The sequence below is a fragment of the Alligator sinensis genome, unplaced genomic scaffold (assembly GCF_000455745.1).
Source record: "Alligator sinensis unplaced genomic scaffold, ASM45574v1 scaffold984_1, whole genome shotgun sequence".
In the NCBI taxonomy this organism is placed as follows: domain Eukaryota; kingdom Metazoa; phylum Chordata; order Crocodylia; family Alligatoridae; genus Alligator; species Alligator sinensis.
Window position 1 is genome coordinate 403,102 of NW_005842204.1, and position 22,555 is coordinate 425,656.

Here is a 22,555-nt window from a genome sequence, read left to right on the forward strand (position 1 = left end):
AAAATCACTGATTAGCAGATGGCATAGCATACCCACCTCCTCCTCCAGCTTTGCTAGCGCCTCCAGCAGACAACGGGCCATTGCCAAAGCTCGTAAGGCTCTCTCTCCTTCCAGCAGGTCTAACATTGCCATAGTATCGGTTGACCAAAAGTTGCCTGAGTGCCTCTCCCTTAATTTAAAGAGGATAATGAAGTCACAATTTGAGTTATAAGAACAAATGAACTAATGCTTAATGGAAAAAAATGGGGAGGGCTCTCATCATGGGTTCAGTTTTACTAGGAGAGGGGGAACTAAAAGGCCAAAGGTTTAGAAAAAAAATTAAATTTTTACACCCTAAGAGACCAGAACAGCAGCCTAGACGTTGATCCACCCCACAAGTCCTGAATGAGCTTGTGGATACACCCAGTACCAGCAACAGCTGAAATCCTGATGTCGTGCTAAAACTTACTAGCTGCCATATGCAGATTTTATTTTTAAAGGAGCCATTTTACTGGAATCCATGAAACAAGCCAGGGATCAGCTTAAAAAAACAAACAAACAAAAAAAACCACACACAAAGGTGGCATTTATAGGACATCAAAACAGAATAAAAAGTGGGGAGCGATGAGAAGACAGAAGGGGGTGCCGAGAGAAGAATAAGGACTGTGTTTAAAAGCATCATCTTAGATAATCCACCCCTGCTTTGCAAATCTTCCTCCGTTTGACAAATATTAGTTGACAGGGGTGGGGTAGAGAACTTCAGAATTAATTTGGAGAAAGGAACCATTTGGCATGCTCCCGGACCCATTAACGTTTCCGGCTTTCCAGATATTTATTCACTCAAGAGCACGTTTTTTTCTGTTGCAAACAGACTGGGTATTTTGGCTAGGCAACACAGGAAAGCTCCTACATGCGGCAAGGCGGCAGTCCTCAGATGGCCCTCAGTCTCTTAACTGGACTCGGATTCAGAAGGCCCAAAGCAACATTTTACTGCGAGTAAGTACAAGCAGCGCCGCCCAAGAGAGCCTCAGACCATGACCCACAGCACATGGGTCTAGGACTGGTCCCAGCGGAGTCGGCCGAGCAACTGCCACTGACAGATGGATGCTATGCTTGCAAACTGCATAGCTATTTTGATCATGCTAAAGCTGGCACCATGTTAGCACAGGACAGGTATAGAAACAACTGGCCGTTGAGCAGAGTGAACATGATATTTGTATATAGCCACACATGGAGAGAGACCTGTAACTGTGAAGTTATTGGAGAGGACCTTAAGTGCTTTCCTAACACGAGTATACTGCAATTAAAGTGTTGGGCTCCTTGAGTAAGATCTAAAGTGACTTAAGAGTCAAAAATCAAACCAAAAAACAAAAACCCCATGCTGGGAAATGGCAAAGTAACCCAAAGAGCAGTCACTTCAACTGCCAAAGTGCATCCAGCACGCCAGTTTACAGTTACGTTAATTAGGCAGAGTTTGCCAGAGACATTCAAAACCACCACTTCCAGAGCAGCTTTACACTGCCCAGCGTTTGTGTGAAGCTTTTAAAAACTTTATATTTTAATTCACATGTGAATTCACCCGATAGATAGAGCTCTGTGCTGCTGCAGCTAGACTGCTTCTGGTACCTGATCCAGCCAGAATAACTCTCCACTACCCTGTAAATCTCCAATACAGATTTACCTACAGTACAAAACAATGAGTCACTTGTGCCTCGGATTAAGAATCCTCTAAACCGCAGTACCTTCATCCTAGGGGAAAAAATCAACAATCCTGGGGTAATGCTCCTGTTTAAAGGTGCTTGCTAGGATCCACATTTTATTTTTTAAGACGAAACTTTCAAAACAAGCTTCATTTTAAAAAGGGTTTGCAAGAGGCTGCTTCCAAAAGTTATAACAGAAGAGTACCAGGAACGCTCCCCCATGAAGTGAGCAGTGGCTCATGGAAGCGTATGCACCTCCGATTCAATTAGTTTATAAAAGGAGCACCTCCACCTTGCCTTCCTTCAAGCAACTTACTTATTGTGGACATGATGCTACAGGATGATCATTGCCTCCAAGATGCGGGTATTTCCTACCATGGCAAAAATACGAGCAAGGCAGGAGCCCGCTTCAAAAACCCAAACCAATTAACATCCCATGAGAGCTACTTTAACTGACAATTACATGATGCTGCTTTAGTACATGCCAAAGAGATTTACACCACTCTTGCTGCTCTCAGAGTTGGTGTAAAGGATGCCTGGCAGAACGAGGTTAACCGAGACAAAACCCAAGCTATGCCGCTGTTCGACATGTGTACTGATTAGAAGGGAAACTTGACATTTATACATCCTTTATGCCAAAATTAAGTTACAATGGGTTCTCACATTACCATTCTCTTCTGTAAAATTAACTAATCAGTTGTCATAGCAACTGCCATTTAAAATGATAATTTTTACTACCACTGAAGATCAACACACATCCACCTGAAAATCATCATTCAAAACTACCTCCTTCCCACCTGTTTTTTTGTTTTTGTTTAAAAAAAATAAATCATTATTACTACAGTTATTCTGCATTTATTTCTAGCCGGCTTGGGGAAAAAGACAACTCAAGCTTAGTGGTCAAGATACTCTGGATAAGAGGGAAGCTTATACGGAATTTCTAGATGTGGCTGTTGTGGTAGACCCAGAACCACCGTTTCCTTGCTACAGCAGCATGCCAAAAGTAGCAATTCTTGTAGAAAAGTATGATAGTATGAGAAAAGTGGATAGGAACACATGTCAGTGATTGTATTTTCTTTTCAGAGAGCACGTTCAGAGTTGGAAAAGTTTGGCAATCCATTTTTCAACACCACTTGGAGCACCATTTAAAAAAAAAAAAAAAAGACACTGTGAAGGGGAACTTCCTTCACAAAGTTATTCAAAAGCAATCAATTAGCTTACAATTATATGAGAATGTGATCAGAAGAACGGGGATAAAAAAAATGCAATGTTTCTCAAATGCTATCATTAATTCAGATGCAACACTTGGCTTCAGAGCACTTCCTTAACCATAATGTTATTATTATACACCACTTTGATGCTTACAGTATGCAAAACAAATATCAGATGTTTGGCTGCATTAAAAATATGAAACGTTATATAAAGAAAAACTCGACAGCATTAATTCAGTCTGGTTGGATTTACAACCAGATAAGCTATCAATACACAATCAATAAACAGTGGATGCCTAACATCAATGAATTATACACTGGTAAGTATTTTCTATTGAAAAATAGCCTCCCTTTCATCAGTATTAAGCTGTACAAATCTGTAAAGCAGGTATAATATTTAAAAAAGAAAACTCCCAGCAGTCACAACAGCAGCAGAAATAGACAACCTCCACAATGAGATAGTGTGCACTAGCACTGCTGATTTGAAGACTGGTTGGTTATTAAGTAAAGGAGGTACTTCTTGGCCAGGCCAATACACTCTGTAGACCTGATCACCTTGGATTTTACTGTGCTATGTTTGTTTTCAGTCTTCATGAAGCTACTCCCAATTTATAAAAAAGCTGGAAAAGAGGACCAGGCCTTTAACTTCCAAAGTGACCTAGGGAATATAGTCAAAGTCTGCTTCATTTAACTTAATGGAAGCTTCTTAATGGAAAGTACTTTAGAAGCGTAATGAGTAGAAATACACGTTTCAAAAGCCATTAGCAAGGAATTCTCCTTTGAAAGAAAACAAAAGTAGCATCTCACAAGAACTTTGTTGTCTGCAGCTGTTTATTGTTTTTTAATAAACACAAAAGCTGGAAGCATAATGGTAATTAGCACCAAAGATACGGGACTGGTATACATACCCTTTTGTGATCTTCCAGTTGCCTCTGTGGTAGACTTTGATCAAGCTCCTGCTGAGCATGCAGAAATTCTGTTTTAAAGCATGGCACTAAAGACATACTAATCTCCTCAACGAACTAGAACTAGCTAGCAGAAAAATTAGGGGAAGGCATAGCCAAGACAAATGGGGAGGGAAAACAGATCAACTGACCAACTATCTAAACAGAAGGCTTTAGAGCTTATTTCATTCAGACAGTACTTAACTGGGCCCCCTTGGACACACCAAGTGACATTACATTACAAGCAAATACTAAAAGTTTCCATACGGTTTGTTTCACAGAATACAGAACAGAAAGATCATGTCAGATTCAAACATGCATTGCGTCCATGCATTATATGCGCACACACACACACACACACACACACACACACACACACACACACACACACTTCTGGAGCAAGTGCAGTTACTTTGATGCATCTCCCTCTGGTCAGTGGAGTTCTTGAGGATGTGGAAGATGTGTGGTACAAAAGCCCAATAGATTTTTGTCAGCACTGCAGTTCTGTTTCAGGACTTCAAAAAGTTTGTTTGGCTGCTCTGAATAAACCCTGGAAAAGGTCTAATTTTGCAAGCCAAAAACTGTCATTTTCAAAAGGAAGCAGATTTCCAGCAACTTGTTGCAGATTAGAACTCCACTTCAAATCAAATCAGAAGCATCTCATACAGCTGATGACTTACAAAGCATTTTCATCACTTGTGTTGCTTTTTTCAGGGATGGAGGCTAAGTGTAAAAGCCACTTCTCCCACATCTCACATGAAGTCATTCTGTGACCATTGAGCACCTCGCTGTGCATTTAAATAGTGCTTCACAAAAATAAGAACAAGTTCCAAAGAACTGTAAACTCCCTATCCCCCCGCCCCTTTATTCACTGACAATAACTATATAATACTGCTTTAACCATAGGAAGTTTTTTTTACTATCTTGGGCAATTTAAACCAAGCTAGTTTTAAACTTCAAAGTGGTTTTAATGAGGGATTAGACTGACATGGTAAGCAATGGCATATACACTGTGCCAACCACATGGCTGGATATTACATTAGCTTCCAAAGGATTCAAAAACTTTCATTAAAAAAAAAAAGTTCTACATCTTGTGCTTGTCAAACACGTGGAATAGTAATGGAGACTGGGTGGTGTCTCAGACAGACCCAGACATTCTTTTGCTCTAAGCAGGCGTGATCTTTGAAGTCAAATGATTGCATGAAGGTCAACATCAGCTACTTTTACTGTACCAGATTAGAAACAGAAATACCTAGCTGTTCCAGGATTGTGGAACTTGGGTAATGTGCTGCTCTCGAGCTCTCTTGCCCCTCCATCACCACCTCCACTTCCTAGCCTCAGGTTTATAATATTCAAAATGAATGGGCTTTGGATTTCCCTCTTAGAAAGGACAGGAATGATGCTTCTGTACTAAACACAAAAGAAATTTGAGCTGATTTCTCAGAACAGTGGCTCCAGCGAAAGTGGAAGACAGATGGCCGAAATACTGGCACTGCTTTGAGAACTTCAACTGGTCTTCCCCCGAGTCTTCCTGGCACCGTACCAGGTCTTTATTGGGAAAAGAAGTCTTCTCCCACCCCACCATTGGCCAGAATGGTAGCACACCAGACTTAACCAGTTCAGCCCAGCTGCACCCACTCTGTCTGTACCATTCAGTAACACACATTTCACAGATTATACCAACAAGAAAGACACTCCACCAAGACCACTTCAAAACACCAATATTTGTGCGTTGTACAAATATAGGTGAGCGACACACCTCTACAGAGCTTTCCGATTCTGGAGGCTGCGGGAGCTAGTCAAAAGTAAAATGCAGATAATTAGTCATAATCGAGGAATCTTTCATCCAAACACAAGTTTACTAGTCAACATGTAGAGACAGTGAAGGTAGAAAAGACACTGTGGATTATCTGTTGCTCATTTGAGTTAAGCTGCATCATCCTATTGGGATCACTGTTTCCACACACACTCAAGAGAAGTTTACTACTGCCTGCACATTAAAGGTCCATACTGACAAAAAAGGTTTGCTAAATGTACATGTTCCCCCAACTTGCTTGCATGAAGTCCACTGCACAAATATGCACACTACCTGGCAGTGTATGCTAGCTTTCATGGACACAAGGGGGTGAGGTGCACAATCACGCACTTGTGGTTATTTTGCCCAAAACAGCGGGCACAGAGGATTTCACACTCCTACTACAGTGGCACACCGCTGGTAGAAGTGGGAGAGAAGCACTGTAAGGCCTCTACTCGTGGCAGATGTCTCTTTTGGATGTTGATTCTTGAACAAAAAAAACCAAACAAACCAACACCAACCAAACCACACTGCCCCCTCCCATCCTGTATTTTCACATTTATAAAGCTAAACATTCGTTTCCTTAGATTAAAGCATGTTACACTGCAGTTTGGGATCTTAGCAAGGGAGAGCGATCAGGAGATTTTCAATTAAAATGCTGAGTAGCACAATAAACACACTGTCATGCTCGTGAAACGGACATTCAACAGCAACCCAACTTTTATAAAAGGCATCAATCATTAGTTAACATTAGGCCATCAACTTAAGTCCTTTGAAAGAGACACATTGAGAACTCAACTATTATTATACAATACCATCTAGAGAAATAAAGCTGGCAACCCCTAATCCATCATTGCCTAATGAGTTTAGAAACTACACAGACAACTGAGAGACGGGGATGGGCCAAAGGATGGTCATCCTAATTTTACCGGAGAAAAAAATTCAGACATAAAAAGGATGACGTGATAGATACAGAACAGCCAGGAACTGAACCCAAGGTCTAGTCAAGCATTTTATTCGTAAGCCTGCATCCTCGTCTATAGGCCCAAAACACTATCAGTGACGTAACAGAACAGAAACTATGGCATTTCCACAGGATAGGAAAGAGGGCGGGCATCCTCTGGAATTGTCATCATGGAGAAGTCGGGAGAATCCTTGGGAGAGCGGCGCAGGATCTAATATTTTCCACCTCGGTGCTCTATGGGGAGGGAGTCCCTGGCCAGGAAGAACAGTTCCCTCCTCTTTTAATAGGCTTTCCTCTTGGCCAATTCGTGTACCCTTTTGGTACATTATTTCCTTGCATTGTCACCAGCGTGTCTCTCGGAAATTTCACAAGCACATTAACCATTACATTTTTGGTCAAATGGGATGCAGGGTATTTAAGCTGGAAGACCTCAAGTTAACAGGAAAAACCTCATTTATGAGAAGGAACACACAGTTCCTGCATGCTACGAGCTGCCAAGTACACCCTTGTTCCTCATCAAATAATACAGGAAATGCTGCACCTCACCATTAGTTCATCTGAAGCCATTATCTCGACTTCGGCAGCAACTAGTACACCTGATTCTCAGCAAGACAAAAAGGCCTTCATTATTAATAATACCGGTAACATGAACTATTTCTGTCAAAGTTATTAAGAGTTGGTTCCCCTTCAAAGCCGAGTGGTTGAATGACTGGATGGCTAGAGAGGATACTGGGAGCCTGGATTCCAGAACAGAACTGCTTGCTGCCTTGTTCTGAGCCGTGACAAAACAATAGCCAAGTATATATACGCACGCTTTGGGAGTGAGAAATTGGCAGGAATATAAAGAATGAGCAAGACGTTTGTTTGATCTTGTCAAACAAAATGATTTACTTCAGTTTGGGAGAGGAGGATGAAGTACTTTAGTCAGACACTAAGCCATGCCTTCTAACTTAACCCAGAAAGATGCAGCCAGAAGAGGGTTTTAGGTCTTATAGGGGGCCCTGCACAGTTACCCCTTGTTCTTGGAAAGATTACTGCATCTTTGGGGAGGGGGGCTACTTGCTCTTTAGTGATAAGTCAGCAAAATAAAGATTGAATAGTGAAATGGGCCGCTTTGATTTAAATGGGGGTAAAAATAGCAAAGAAATATTTAGTTTGGTGTGCCACGCCGTCCTGTGAAGCAGACACTAGGGAAAATGCAAGTAGTGTGTAGAATACAGAAAGAATGGTCCCGGTATTGACTTAGGCCTTCGGAGAGCCAAGTCTATGACTTTGTCTCAGTTCCCCTTCTGCAAAACTTGGGGAAATGTTGTGTGGATAAAGTCAGTAAAACTTTCATAAGACTCTGTGCTAAAGGGGACAGCAAACAGGTAGCATTTAAGACTATATGCATTAGATGGCAAGAGTCAGACAGGAGTTCAGAATATTTCCTTTTCTTTTAAAAAAAAAAAAAACTAATAGTAGCTCCTTTCAACTTACTATACAAGAAGAACTCTGTTCTTCCAAGGTTAGCAAAAAGTATTCTATCATTAGCCAGAACAGGGGATTATTATTTTTATCCATTTACCACAACTGACCTCAATATTTCTAACGGGGCCTTCCCTACTGTTAAGAGTATGGGTGTCTCAAAGAAAGCTAATCTGCTTCAAGAGCACACCTTTTGACAAGAGCTAACAAAGCAAGTTGGGTACTTAACAGTGAATTAGTTAAAATCAATATAATGAAAAGAAAGGCTAATTCTGCCCTCTTTTGCCTTTCTTGGGGAAAGTTTGAGAGTTTAAGGTGTCATATATATGAATTTTTACCTTAGAAGTTCAGGATTTGTTTATTCAGTCTCTCCTGAAAGATTAGACACTGGAGAGAAATCAGTGGGTAAAGTGACACGGCAAATAAAAGGAGCGAAGAGAGCTTAAATGGGAGGAAAGTGATTTTTGAACTCAAATTCTGGGACTGTTTTTGGCCTAACTACATAGTTTCACTCGCATACCTTGCTCCCTCTGTTTGCTAGACATCTCTTCTAAAAATTCATCACCTGTTCAAACAATGAGCGCGAAGGGATGTCTTCAACAATAAAAGGCTGGGAAGCCATTATATTCTTGATATTTCTATGTACAAGAAAATGGCTGATTTATTATTCATTTTTGAGCGTAGATTAAAGAAGTCTCAACCTATAGACTTTTGCTAGAGATTATAAATATAGTTAGGACATTTTTTGTGACCTTTTTGGTTTTAAAAGAATATTTTCTTCATTTGAAGAAAATTGTAGCCCGAGTTATATCAGATGTTAGTTGAGATCTCATGACATTTTGGGATATAAAATCTGTGAAGCTCAAACTGCCCCAATTTCACAGACATCCATGTGATTACTTTAAAGTAAAAGAAAGCACTGATTTGGGATGGATGAGGTGCAAAATAATCAAAAATAATTTAAAATAAATCAGAAAGGAAGTGTAAGTGGAATATGAACCCAGCTATACTCTAAATAGGTAGGTGGCAAATTTAGCCACAAGGAACGCAAGTTAAGATATTTAGGGATCTAATGTTATTACTCAGACTATCTCCCCTTCCTTTCTCCACCTAGCAGAGGAAATCTAATATAATGTCCTCAGGTTCCTGCAGCACTTACAGGAAGATCCTTTTAAAAAAAAGCATGTTCCTTTCCACCTTTCTTTCCCCTCCAAGTATGTTTTTTCTTCACCATGGAAGAGGTTCACTATAAAGCTTTGATTTCTTGAGGCAATATACCACAAAGAAAGGTTCTCATTGTGCTATGGTGCTGTTTCACTAAGATACCATGAAAAAAAAATAGTGCATGAATAAAATTCCCTTCAAACTTAAAGAAAGAGAGCACTGCCATGCAAAGCAAGATAGCCACCAACTTAGGATACTCATTGCAAAATATCCCTTAAAGACCCCTACTGTAGTTTATGAGGGCCCCTAGCAAACATTCAATTAAGGGTGCAATGAGAACGTTTGCCCCTAGCAAACATTCAATTAAGGGTGCATGCTACACAGGCATGGCAGCAGGCATGATTGCGAGATCAGATCCCAATGGTGCCATACTGCCAGTGCAGGGCCTTCTGTGGTTGGGAACGCTGGTCATCTCACCAGGACTCCCAGCTGCAAGACTGCATGGAGCCCTTGCCATCAATATGGTCCTGCGGCTCAGAGCCCTGGTTGCACATGGCACCCTTGGTTCAGATGTGCTTCTGCGCGTGGCAGCCTAATCAGCTGACTGGGGCTCCCATGGAGCCCTTGGTTAACTGGTCCATCGTGTCAAGTATAACGTCTGCCAGGAGCCTAGAAGTCAGAAGCAATGCGTATCAGATAGGGAAGCCAGAACCCCTGCACCCGGTAGGCAGGTGTGTTCCTCGCAAACATCTGACTTGCTATGGATACTGTTCAAGGCAGCAAGAAATATTAGAAGCCAAAAAGTGTCCACCCAGCCATAAACCTCTCTCGCATTGCAACACGCACCCAGGCATTATATCCGAGAATGTGATGGAGGATTTTAAACTAATGTAGATTAAGACCCCAAGTAATATGCAGGACAGGGCATATTCAGTGTATTCTCCTTGGCACACCAGGCCACTGTCCTTCATAGAAGCTGTGTTCTTCCTTCTCCCGGCTATGAATTTTAAGACCCAAAAGGATTTCTGATTTGTCAAGCTTTTACATAGTGTCAAGCCTTCTGGTGACAGGTCTGACCTAAGAACTTGTTTGCCTTTTAGTTGAGGCACTGACAAATCTAGGTGAGCTCTCTCTTTACCTGGTCAATGATTGCAGTTCGGATGGTATTTTATTTTGAGCACAAATTTCCAAACTAAAATATAATGCAAGTTTGGTGACTAAGTCCTCCAGGCAGTTTAACATCCCCATCTTTGCCACTTACAAACAATGAATTATGTAAGAATCCTCTTTTCCCATCCACAATTACACAAGTGCTACAAATAACCATAACTAGTCATTAAGACCATTCAATTATTTTTGATAAGGTGCTGTACAGTCCCCTGTTTGTAAGCATTTGGGATATCAGTCGCCATAGGCGTACTTCTACTGAGGTTTCCACAGAGAAGAATTCAGCCACAAGAATTTATTAGAGCCTGCGTTTCCTCCATTTGAAAACAGTACAAAGCTTGCATTACGTTTAACTGCAAGGTACACACCGGCAATGGATCTGGCATGAGCTCTCTGGGAGGGAAATAATTTTAATCTCTAAACTTCATCTTACAAGCATTTATTGTGTTAATAATTCTTCCTGTTCCTATTGCAGATCCAGAAAGCAGCATGCATTCAGAAATTTGTCCAGTTGCGGAAGAGCAGTTTTACAGTTTATCAAATGATACACATCTCTGGAAAGGTTATTTGCAGCCAAACCCTCCAAGTCAGGTTTTTCAGTTCCCTTTTCACCTCCTTGAAACCTCAGGACCAGAAATATATAACCCCCAAAGCAAGTGAGAGAGAGATAATCCACCTGCTTATGCCCAATACTAAAAGATTTTGATAGGACCTGAAGGTGCTGAGCATTTCCCTGGATTTGTTTCTTTAAACTTTATTAACTGTGCACAAAGAAAGAGTGGCTTGGGATGAGGATTGGAGAGGAATTCAGGGTTTTTATGTGCAAACACTTTTGGATCTCTCAAGACCATTTTTACAGATGAACAATAAGCTCCGCAAAGTTTAGTATTCATCTGTCAAATACACAGCACCTTGAATAATAAAATGCCAGGTCCAATCATACTGGAGCAACTTGATCAGGAAGAGAGACAGCAACCACATAAGCAGCACCACTGCCCCTGTAGTCTCAGATACTGGCAGCCACAGCACAGACTGAAGTAACTGTAAACAGCTCCACCACATTTATTGGCAATTACTGCTGAAGGTCACACATCAGCAGCAAGCCTAAATTCCAGGAAAAAAAAAAAAAGCTGCTCTTATGTAACTGCTTGAATGCTGGCAGGTGCCCAACAGAGCAGTTCACCGCAATGTAAAAAAAAAAAGTAGGACATCTTTTGCATTCAGCATCATGAGAACGCCCCCTGCAGGTGAAGCTTAGTAGTTCTCTTTTCAATGCTCCCCTTCTTGCATACCCACTCATCCGCTTCTTTGGGATTTACAAGTCCCCTACCCAAGCCCTCCAGATTTCCAGCGCAACTCATTTCACATGTGAAAACGGCTCATTTTGCTTCCAAACCGACTATAAAATTGAGTGACAGATGGAGTGGAGACTCAATACTCAAACAGTCCCCTTACCAGCTGTGGAGGGCACTTTGCAGCTATACTTATTACCCTGAATCCCAGGAATTTTGAGATGCAAATAAACCACTTAGACCTAGATTTTAACAAGGAGAAAAAAAAAAAAAAAAAAAAAAAAAAAAAAAAATCAAGATCAGTGCATGTAGGAGACCTAGGCTATAACAGAAAACGTTAGATTTGGCTAATGCTAAGCCAGTTCATAGTTTTCCACATCATTGCAGCAGTTTTAGTACCACTGCCATGGTTAAAGATTTACTTGATGCCTCAAGAAAAACCTGGAGAGAGCCTGACTCTCCTCTTACGCTGATGAAAATCGGGGGCACCGCTATAAAATTCAGTGAGTTATACCAGTACAAAGAAAATATACGGAAGGAAAAGCAGCTCCAGAGCAATTTCTAGAGACAACTCGATTAGTCTCTCTCGCTCTAGGGGTTTTCTGCTCTCTTTAAAAGATTTGCACAAGAAACAGGGACTCTTAAAAAAAAAAAAAAAGTCTCTCTGCATCTCTTTATTCTCCACCTCGTGAGCCCTCAGCTCTTGCCAGGCTGTCGTGCTGGAAAGGATTACCAAGCTAGTGAGCAGTGACTTCATGGGGCAGTGAGCAGTGGTTTCAGGGAGGCAGCAAGAAGCAGGAACAAAATTAGCAGTTAGCCAATTCTGGGCAGATTTATTTTCATAAAAATGCACCTAGCAGTAGTTATTTATTTTTAGGAACCAAAGAAAAAAAATGACAGACCCCGTTTCTTCAAAATCCAAGACCCTTCGCTGCTCTCCAGCTTCCAGTCTGTTGTAGGAGGCCTTTGAGATGGGAATTCACTCCAACAGCACAGCTTCTTCCTCACAACCACACAGGACAGACCAGCCATGTGATGTTGCAGCTTAAAACCTCTCTATTCCCCCCCCACTTCTCGGGACAAATCTTGCCCTCAGCAGTGTTAGTCCTTGGACCAATGTTGGACTTGGCCCCACTTGTTCCTTCTAGGTGCACTGCCAAAGCAGCAAGACCTTAAAAACAAAACAAAACAAAACAAAACACCCAACAACATTCTGGACTTTTACAACGTGAAGAATTGAGTTAAGGGGCGTCTGTTATTGCCAACAGTGGCAACACAGCCAAGGGAAGGAATAGTTTTAAGTAGGTAGGATCCCCCACCATTTAGCACTTTAAAAGGTCAAAGCTTGACATAACTTTTGGGGGCACTGGTTGAATTGCATACACTAGCTGTCAAGGACAAAGACAGTGAAATCTTGCATTATACGCAAGTCCAGGTAAGACCAGCATGCGACTGGGATGGTTTAGACATGAATGATCTTGCCCCGGACAGGAAAGAGGGTTTGGATTACATAACCTTCTCAGGTCATATCCAGCCCTACTGTCTCCGATTCGGTGATCTAACCATTCCAACTTTGCAGCGCACGTTTATTATGGTGGGATTTCTTGGATAGTCAATATTTCTACCACAAGGTCACCGGTTCTTGAATCTTCTGTGCTGACTGCAAAATACATGACTAGCAAAGCATCATAATTTCTCTCCCCTGAAAGCAAAACTTGTGCAGTTGAAGTCTGACATGGCTGTGTGCATCAGAACAGTTGGTGTAAGAGTCCGCGAAAAACTGAGCCTTCCCATTCGTATGCCAAAACCAAAAAAAAAAAAGCTATGAACAAGGCACTAATACACGTGTACACACACACACACACACACACACACACACACACACACACACACACCATCCCAGTTGCATGCTGGTCTTACCTGGACTTATGTATAAAGCAAGATTTCATGATCTTTGTCCTTAACAGCTAGTATGCAATTCAACCAGTACCCCCAAAAGTTATGTCAAGCTTTGACCTTCTAAAGTGCTAAATGGCAGGGGATCCTACCTACACATATGTATATATACACACCCCCCGACATTAAAAAAGTCACACATTCCTCTCCCCTATCCAGACCATGACTCCACTACAGTGCGAGAGAAATCCAATGTCAATGGAGTGAACAGTCCCAGATCACCAGGTGAACTGGACCCGATGATCTCGTGAGGTCCCTTCCACCCCCAACTTCCATGAATACAAGGACTTCTGAGACCCTTGCCATACTACGGAGTTGCAGAAAATAAACTGGCAGGCTGTGTCACCCTACAATGCACCTTTACCACAACTGGGCACAAAAGGCACTTTATGACTGTACAGTCACGGCCATTTCAAATTCTTCCTGTTATGCAGGGGATTTCCTAGTCAACAGGGTGAATTCCAGAATTGTTCAGTGAGTTAAAAAACTCCCTTTCTACCGGACAGAAAAAAGATTTTTAAATGGGGCTCTAGTGACCTTAGTTTAGAATATTTTCTCAATTGCACATTTAAGTAATTAAAAAAAAAAATTAGCACGGTCTATCATGAGCAAAAATAAAGTGCAGTGAAAGGCAACAATTTTGAACCTCTCTGCCAAAGTGATCTTATGGTAGCTACTTCCAATTCCAGCAAGATTGTGAAACAAGCTCTGAACTGTGTCAGACAGTAACCAAGATGTTTCTCCAACCAGGTTGTACTCAGGTGGGTGGGTAGGAATGGCCCAAGACTGTTTTAGCCTCAAAAAAGAAGAAACAACAAAAGAAACTATGTAGCTAAAAATGGGAGTGAGGGGGTTTTTTTGGTCCCAAACCTTTACAGTTGCCAGGGGTAACAAGAATAATAATAAACAATAATAATAATAATAATCATCATTAAAAAAAAGCATAAAGGGAAACACTCTGAAAATCCTCCAAGAATTCAAACCAGTGCCAGAAGCTCTTTTCATAAACAGACAGCATTCATTTCCTTTATTTATAAACACACCTGCTCCATCCATGGACTTGCTCCATAAGGGAGCAGTAAGTTCCTACTTGCAGGCAGAAGACCAAGGTCTACATTGGGTCTGTGCACTAACTGATAGACTGCAGAACAGCAGACTATGGCCGGAGACTAAAGAGAAAGACGGAGAGAGTTTCATCTTATGACTTAATTTACAGTCAAACAATTCAAAGTCCTGTCTGAAGTTTCTCCGAGATAAAGTATACATACTGACACGGGGAGCTACAGCACCACAATCTAAAGGGTCTAGCACTCGACTGAAACATTAAAAAGGAGCTACAAATTCTCTTTTAAAGAACCGAACACATTTCCAGGGGAGAATTCTTAGGTAAAAGGCAGCTTAAATCTGTAAGAGTGGGGGGAGAAAGATATCATCATACCCATGTTTCAATATTAAAGCCTCTCTGCAGCCAGCTATTTTAAGCTCCGTTATGAAACCTAAAAAAGATCGAGTACCTGAATCTCCCCAAACTAGGGTAGGTCAGGAGCAACTCCATGGGTGTCAATGGACTTCAGGCCGTGGGAAATGAGTGTCAACGAGAGGAAAATCAGACTCATAATCTCTAAACACATCATGCACAGCAGTCATCGTCAATGCATATTAACGGAAAGTGCATGCTAAGAGAAAGAAATAGCCACAAACAAACAAACTCAAGGCTGTCGTGCTCAAGATGTGGCTTTATGAGTAGCACGGGTGAGGAATTTTCCGACAAAACAGTTTTTCCATCGGAAAAAGGCTGATTTGTTGAAACAAAAGCTCTTTACAAGAACATACCCATTCTGACTAAACTTGTTGGGAAATGTTTCTCTGGTCCAAGATGAAGTTTCTGATGAAATCTGGACCAACTGCAGGAGGGCACACACCTTGAAACTATCCTACTGGCTAGGGGACTCATCTTTGATGCAGGGGGACTAGAAAAGGGGGGTTTCGAATATAATCGTCACTGCCAACAGGATGCTTTACGCACCAGGCTCGTCTTGTTTTTCCATGAAAAGCTCTGATGAATCTCAGGTTTGCCTCGACAAGGGAATTGGAAAGTTTTTGAAATTGTAGAAAATTGTGCAGGACAGGGGAACTAGCTTCTCACCCATCTCCGTTCATGAGATGGATAGTTAGGATTTCAAACACATTTCAACAGACTCCCACAGTGCTAGACATTTTTCAAAAGCATGATGGACATCCAAAGTGTAATTATTGAGACTGGAGTTCAAAAGTCTCACAGGAAGTCCACTCAAATTTTTTTTTTAAATCATTTAAAAAAAATTATAGCTATTCAATGTCGCTCTTTTGCATTGTAAAAGGGTGAAAACTTTGTTCCACGAAGAAGGCTGGTTTGGGAGAACACATCAGAAACTGAACAAAAGGAGAACTTTCAAAAAATAAAACAGAAACCAAGGCTGATCAACAGGCATGCTGTACATATACCCAATTTTTGTGCCCGCGTTACTTTTGAAGGACATGAGGTACTTCTTTCCCATGGAAGTGGTATCCAAGAGACACTTAGACCACCTGTGCCCCCATTCCACCCAACTGCTATCTCTGAACAAAACCTGAGAGCAGGTCTTGCTCATAGACCAGAAGTCATGTCACCTCAAATGCTTTTAAAATACTTGGTCTTTAAAATATGATTTCATTTAGCATAAACTCCTATTTATGTTGCTTCTTTTCCAGGCAAAGCAGCATTGTGCATAATAGAATATATATAAAAAAAAAGCAGCAATAACTACAAACTTTAGTCCTCATAGCAGGCACTGATTTAAAAAGACACCCATGCCTTTACAGTATACCCTTAAGTTTTTCCCACGTTTTTACAGGCCAATATGAAACAACTTAAAGACATCTATACTTATTGCCGAACACAGCTGTCAACTTTTAAGTCATCTTTTTGTAAAGAAATTAATACAGTTTCTACACAAGGGCCAAACCCTTTCCAGGCTCTCACACCTACAGCGTATGATAATTACATAGTGCATAATGATGTTTGCAATCGTTTGTGCTAGTCAGCAAACAGACTTCATTTAGGATCTCTTCCAGTCTGCTTTGGACGTTCTCCCCCACCAACAACAGCACTACGCATAGGTGCCATTAACAACTCAGAATTTACTTCTTTAGGTATTTATATAACTGTTGCATTCCTGATAAGTGTTTTTGCAACATTGTTATACAATAATTGCTTTGGAGTCCTAAGTGCTGAGGTTTTGATGGTGTTCACTGCAGTCAGTATCCCAAAAGCCCTCAAGCTCCATCCTAAACATTATGAAAATGTCTCACCAGATGATTGCAGCTTCCAGCAACTACATTTGGGATAATAGTTAGGATAATGACAGACAATTTGTTATGGTAACTACCACTAATGTAGACACATGGCAGGCTAAAAAACTTGACTCTTTCACTAACACAGGTGTACAAGTCAGAACGCTCAATGGTAGTAAGACAGTACGACATATCACAGTGCTACTCGTAGAAACAAACATCACGCAAACACCACCAAGGAAGATAAATAAAATTAAGACCTCAGCATTATCCAATTCAATGGTAATCAGCTGGAAAAGAAAAAGGAGGAGAGAAGAGAAGTTGAAAAGCACACATTAATAAGAGCAATTACGAGTCATGTGTTAGGAGTGCAGATATTATTTACCTCCTCAGTACTCTATTATAGCATTGTAAAATATTCACAATAAGCATTAGTGGCTTGTATAAATCTTCAAGACGCTGTATTGCACTGTTGACAGCTGCTCCAGAGAAAACATTTCTGCCATGGAACTGAACCGACAGGATGCACTCAGGCTTTGTTCTCGTGCCAGCCGTCAAACCACATAAGTTGGCTAAAAACGTTCCAAGAACTTCACCCTTGGGCATACGAGTAGTTATCAGAGTGTGAGCTTTAAGTAGCACGAGATTCCTAACTTTGAGTCCCCAGATCTCGTAGCGAAGACCTGGGGAGAGAAGCTGGGTATAGGGCTAAACCCCCAAATTAGCAGCATTGCAAAATTTGGATGGCTGGCCTAGATTATAAAACAAACATACAAAAAACCATTTGTTTGAACAAGGTGATACAGAACAAGAGCAAGAGCCTGGGTATATCTACCCTATTATGGCCTGTCTATTAAAGAGTGGTATACTAGTGAGAAACCTAGGCAAATGCTAAAAATTAAAAGGATCTTCAGCAACAGGTCAAGTTTCAAGCCTTTCACAAATGCTTGTGCATCATAGCTAACAAAAGTCTTTTGCATTCTGGAGTCGCACCAGTTTGACGAAGGCCTCAGACACTGAAGCCCGTACCCTGTATTCTTATTAAATTCCTCAAATAAGTCAGTCCACAGAGAATACCGGTGGATGTCTTTTTAGTAGGCGAGATGGAAGGTGAGGGGCAGAGGGTTGTGACTGCCTCTATATACAGCATAATACCTGTTTATTATTCCAGAATAGTATGAGACTATACAGGAAGAAGCGCAGACATACAGAAACTTCCTTTACATTTCTTAAAGGTAACGTTTTGCTCTGGGCCTGACCTACAGCTTCCTTGATTCCTCAGTTGAGTATTGCCAGCTTCTGCAAATGTTCTGGGACAACATTTTAGAAGCGAATGGGAACACGCAGCAAAAAACCATGTGCATGGAGACATCAGGGCCCTAATAATGACAGAGCTATTCCTAGCAGTTCAGGAAGGTCAGAGAATATTTATCGAAGGGAAACACAAATATGCAATCTTTAGATGTGCTGAAAAAAGGGAAGCACAAGGGGGAGAACAAAGGTCTAACTAGCCTCTTTCCTGCTAGGATTCCTTAAAGTACATAGAAATGTCAAGCAGAATAGGACTACCTGTTAGCATTCACAGTGTTGTCTGGTATCAGTTCTGTAAACATCCTTATTTGAAACAGTAGGCTCTTATCTTTGTCAAAGAGCCGACTGACAAGCCTCTTGGTTACAAGAGGCAAGTTCTACTTGACAGGATGCAACTCTTTCTAACTTAAGGGTCTGTAAGTAGGAACTATTACTTCCAGTGTAGGTAGCCTATTTTTTTTTTTAAATCCAGAACGTTTTTAAAAGACAAGTGTATGGCCTTTCAATAGTGAATTAGCACTGTTAAAAGGTAGTCACACAAGGGACAGTATGCATCTTATTTCATGCTGTCGGACAGGAGACACTTTTCTTCTATTAGCAGCCCATCTGTTAAATCAGCTGCTTTTCAGGTTACAAAATCTTCCTTCATGGATGAGCTAATCCAGCACTTAATGCAACTGACCCATTATACTGGTTTTAATGGAAAAGTAGGAGGCAAAAATGTGTCCCCAATAGTTTAGCAGACGTTTGCATAAAACACTTGGGCATCAATCATCTGTTTGTAATTTTAAAAGGATGTAGACTAGCTTGCAGGTACTGAAAGGTATTAGCTCCCAGCCATTAAACTGGCATTTATGTCCCTTGTGTCACTTGTTAGGCTAACCTCAGCTTCAGATACGAAGCCTGGCTCAAAAGAGCTATCTAGCTTCGCTCGCTTGTATTCTCTTCCAGATGAGACCCGCAAGAACATGGTCTACTCAAGAGAGACACACAGAGAGATGCAGGCTGCAAATTCCGAACAGGAACATGTTAGTTAGGGGAACATTTAGCCTAAGTTATTGTCGGCTGCCCAAAAAAGGAAGATGTGTTGAAGTATTTGCATACAGGATGCTGCCACTGCATCACTTTGCTTTCTTGCAGGGGTTTAGGGAGTTGCCCACAAAATTGTTTGTTCATTTTTTCGCGACTGCTTGCATTGCAAGGCTTAAAAGCTGGCAGGACTCCAGATCCAGGCAAGAGGTGGAACTGCTGAGGTGAGCTGGGTCTCTGAAGGGCAAAATACAAGCAAACAGTGACAGCCCTGTGGGAAAGAGCTTTCCCCAATTAAACAGGGAGTACAACCCTGACCATCCCTAGCCTCAAGGATTTTCTTAGGCATCTCCTGTTCACTTAAGTACTGCACGTGCACACAGCTGGGGTGTGCACCCTGGTGACAGCCCATGTGCACACTGCATGGTGGAAAGGCTTATCCGGCTTCAAGACTTCTGCACAGGGGTTTGGAAAGCATCGTGCTTGCAAGGCTGGCCAGATTCTTCTGCATCTTCACTTGGGTCTCATCACCAGCCAACTTCTGAGTGGGCTGAGCAGCATGTTCACAATGGCATTTTGACTCTGTTTGATTTGGTGGGCTCTCTGCCTTCAGTTTCCTAGCCTAAACAATGCTTCTTAGCCTCTTGTGAAATCCATTTAAAGCTGTTCAATCTCTGAAATTCTGTCTCAGGCTAGTAAGCAATCATTTAATAGTGACCAGCCCGCTCACAATTCACTACTAGTGGGAGAACCTCAGCTGACAACTGACAAGTTTTGTCAAGCAATAGAAACTGCTCTGAATTACAGATTCCCTTTACTAAGAAAAGTGTCATTCAGATTCAGCCTCACACTTATTAGCCACACAATTATTTCCATCCCTATGTTATAAAGTGTTAGCTCTGAAGCTTTCATAGAGTTGTACTGATTGGGTACACAGCTATGCATTTTTTCTCATGCATGCTCCAAGATGTACAATAGGTGTTAAAATCCGATTCATCCATCTGAAGAGGCCATGCTCAAATCCTTTCATCATTTGTCAGCCTGCTTTGGGTACTCTGGATTTATCCAAATCTTTGTAAAACAAATGTGTAAGCAGTGCTCCAAGTTGGGATATCAATGTATACCTCCACTGCATTAACAGATCTAGACCATTTTTTACATGTTTTAATGTTGGATACATGATGCATTTATGTATGTATAATATGGGTGTGTACACGTGCATATACATCCCTCCCACCCCCCAAAAACAAATCCACACAGCTGTTATAGATCTAGCAAAGAAATCTATTGTTCCAGAAAGAAAAGGACTCCGATGTAAGAAAGGAACAGCATGTAGTAAAGGGAAAATACTGGAGGGAGGTTTGGGTACAGGCATTCCTCAGTACCACACTAGGAAAAGATGCTTCAAGGTATGTCGACACCATATCCTCAGCATTCTTGGGGAGGGAAAGTTTCAAGCATGCCCCGTCCACCTGTTCCTGCTTGCACTCACCGAACCCAGAGATGGGATGATGAAGCCATTCCAGAGACCACTCTTGAGACCTTGGTCTCCGATGTGTTCGAGAGCAGCTCCCTGGCGACATTTCCAAATTGACATTGGTGAGCAGGGATGAGGGTAGGGGTAGGGGAATATTCTCAGAAGCTGCTCTCTCCCCGCCAAGAATGCTAAGGATGCAGTGTAGACATACCCCCAAATACAGGCAAGTGAAAATCTCTCACTGATGGGCAGCCAGACTGCATGGGAGAGTCTCCTATAAGCAAGTAAACAGTTTAAACTGACAGGCTGCAGAGTATTCTAGGAATTAATGCTTCAACCTGCCAGTCTCAAAGTAAAAAGGTCAGAGTAATTTATTACTTTTCAACTTAATTTCCCAAATTTCAAAAGGATGACTAGTTGACTAAAGAAAGAAAGTTTCATCCTCAAACCAAGCTACAAATGCTTACACGTATGAAATGACAAACAGCTTTAAAAGGCCTGGCAACGTATTTTCCCCTTTCTGAGTAATAAGGACAGTTTTGGGGGTAAGGGCAGGAAGAGGAAAAGAAAAGGATAAACCATAAATTAAGTACCTTCTCTCCATAGCCTCTATCTTTGGTCATCATTTCCCTGAGTGTCTGTAATACTTTAATACATAGTTTCTCCTCATTCTCCTCCAGCAGCTGTTTAGTGTGTTTTATTAACCTGAAAACAACCAATTGATCATAGTTTGTTTTAGTACTAAAGTTTCTAATAAAAATTAGGACAGGCATATGTGGCTAATGTATTTCAACGGTCAAAGCTACAAGCAAGAGCTTAATTATAATGTGGTTTTATTAGACCACTACACTGAAGACCTGGGGAGCATTTTCTTAATAGCAAAGCTTACTGAATGATCGGGAGTCACAGCAAAGCTATGAAGAGAACATCAGAACGCCTGGCTGGAGAATAAGCTGGCAAAAGAAGCCTGTATATTGAAAGCAAGGAATTTCTACATGCGTGAGGGGAAAGTAAAAAAAAGTGATGGTCCACCACTAAAAACTTGTAGTGTTAAATACTGCACATATATTTCTTCATTAAGAATAGGAATGTGGACCCCGGAAAGAGTAATTGGAAGTTCTCTGACTAAAACAAACTGTGTTTTCACCTCATCGCCCCACTAATAAAAAGACTGAAGTCAACAGGCACCCAGCTCACTTGCAAGGATCAATGATAATGTTGGTAGAGTTTGCTATGACTATAAAAGGCTGCAAATACCCAGAATTTGTAAAGTATTTGCTGACTTGTCTGGACAGCTCCTGGCTCCTTCCTAAAAGGAGCTCGTGTTCTTGAGGACAAGTCATATATTTCATGCAGTGTCACATAATTGCACTTTGCCCAAAACATGCTCTGGAGAGAAAGCATTAAGGCACAGAGGGTAAGGAAATTCAAGGCTTCTACAAAGACACAACTTACTTGCAAATGAAGCCTCCACTTTCACATTTCCTCCTTGCATCTGTGTTCTCTGGGAAGAGCAGTTCCGGCCTGTGCAGAACGTCTACCAGCACTGACAACTCTGCCTGGACCAGAGGGCGCAACCGATCCTCTAATGCAGATACTATATCCTGGAATAAAACAACGTTCAGATTTTACAGCCAAATAGGAAAGCTTGAGACACCAATGAAACCCTCCCCGCTTAAAAAAAAAAACAAAAAAAATCCCATCGATTATAAAAATGTAACAGTTTGCCTCAGACTTCTATTCAACTAGGGAATCAGGTCTACATGTAGCCCCATCCTTTCCAGGAA

General features: G+C 41.4%; 1 protein-coding gene across 2 annotated transcripts in view; it reads right to left on the reverse strand.

Annotated features, from left to right (window-relative positions):
- ITPR1 (inositol 1,4,5-trisphosphate receptor type 1) overlaps positions 1-22,555 on the reverse strand; it is a 219,650-nt gene that overhangs the window by 82,877 nt on the left and 114,218 nt on the right. For both annotated transcript variants that reach the window (XM_025207692.1, XM_014521334.2), the window contains 3 exons: positions 22,224-22,372; positions 21,362-21,473; positions 37-169 (listed from right to left, as the gene is read on the reverse strand). In XM_025207692.1, coding sequence (XP_025063477.1) covers positions 37-169; positions 21,362-21,473; positions 22,224-22,372 — 394 coding nt within the window. The remainder of the gene's footprint in view (positions 1-36; positions 170-21,361; positions 21,474-22,223; positions 22,373-22,555) is intronic.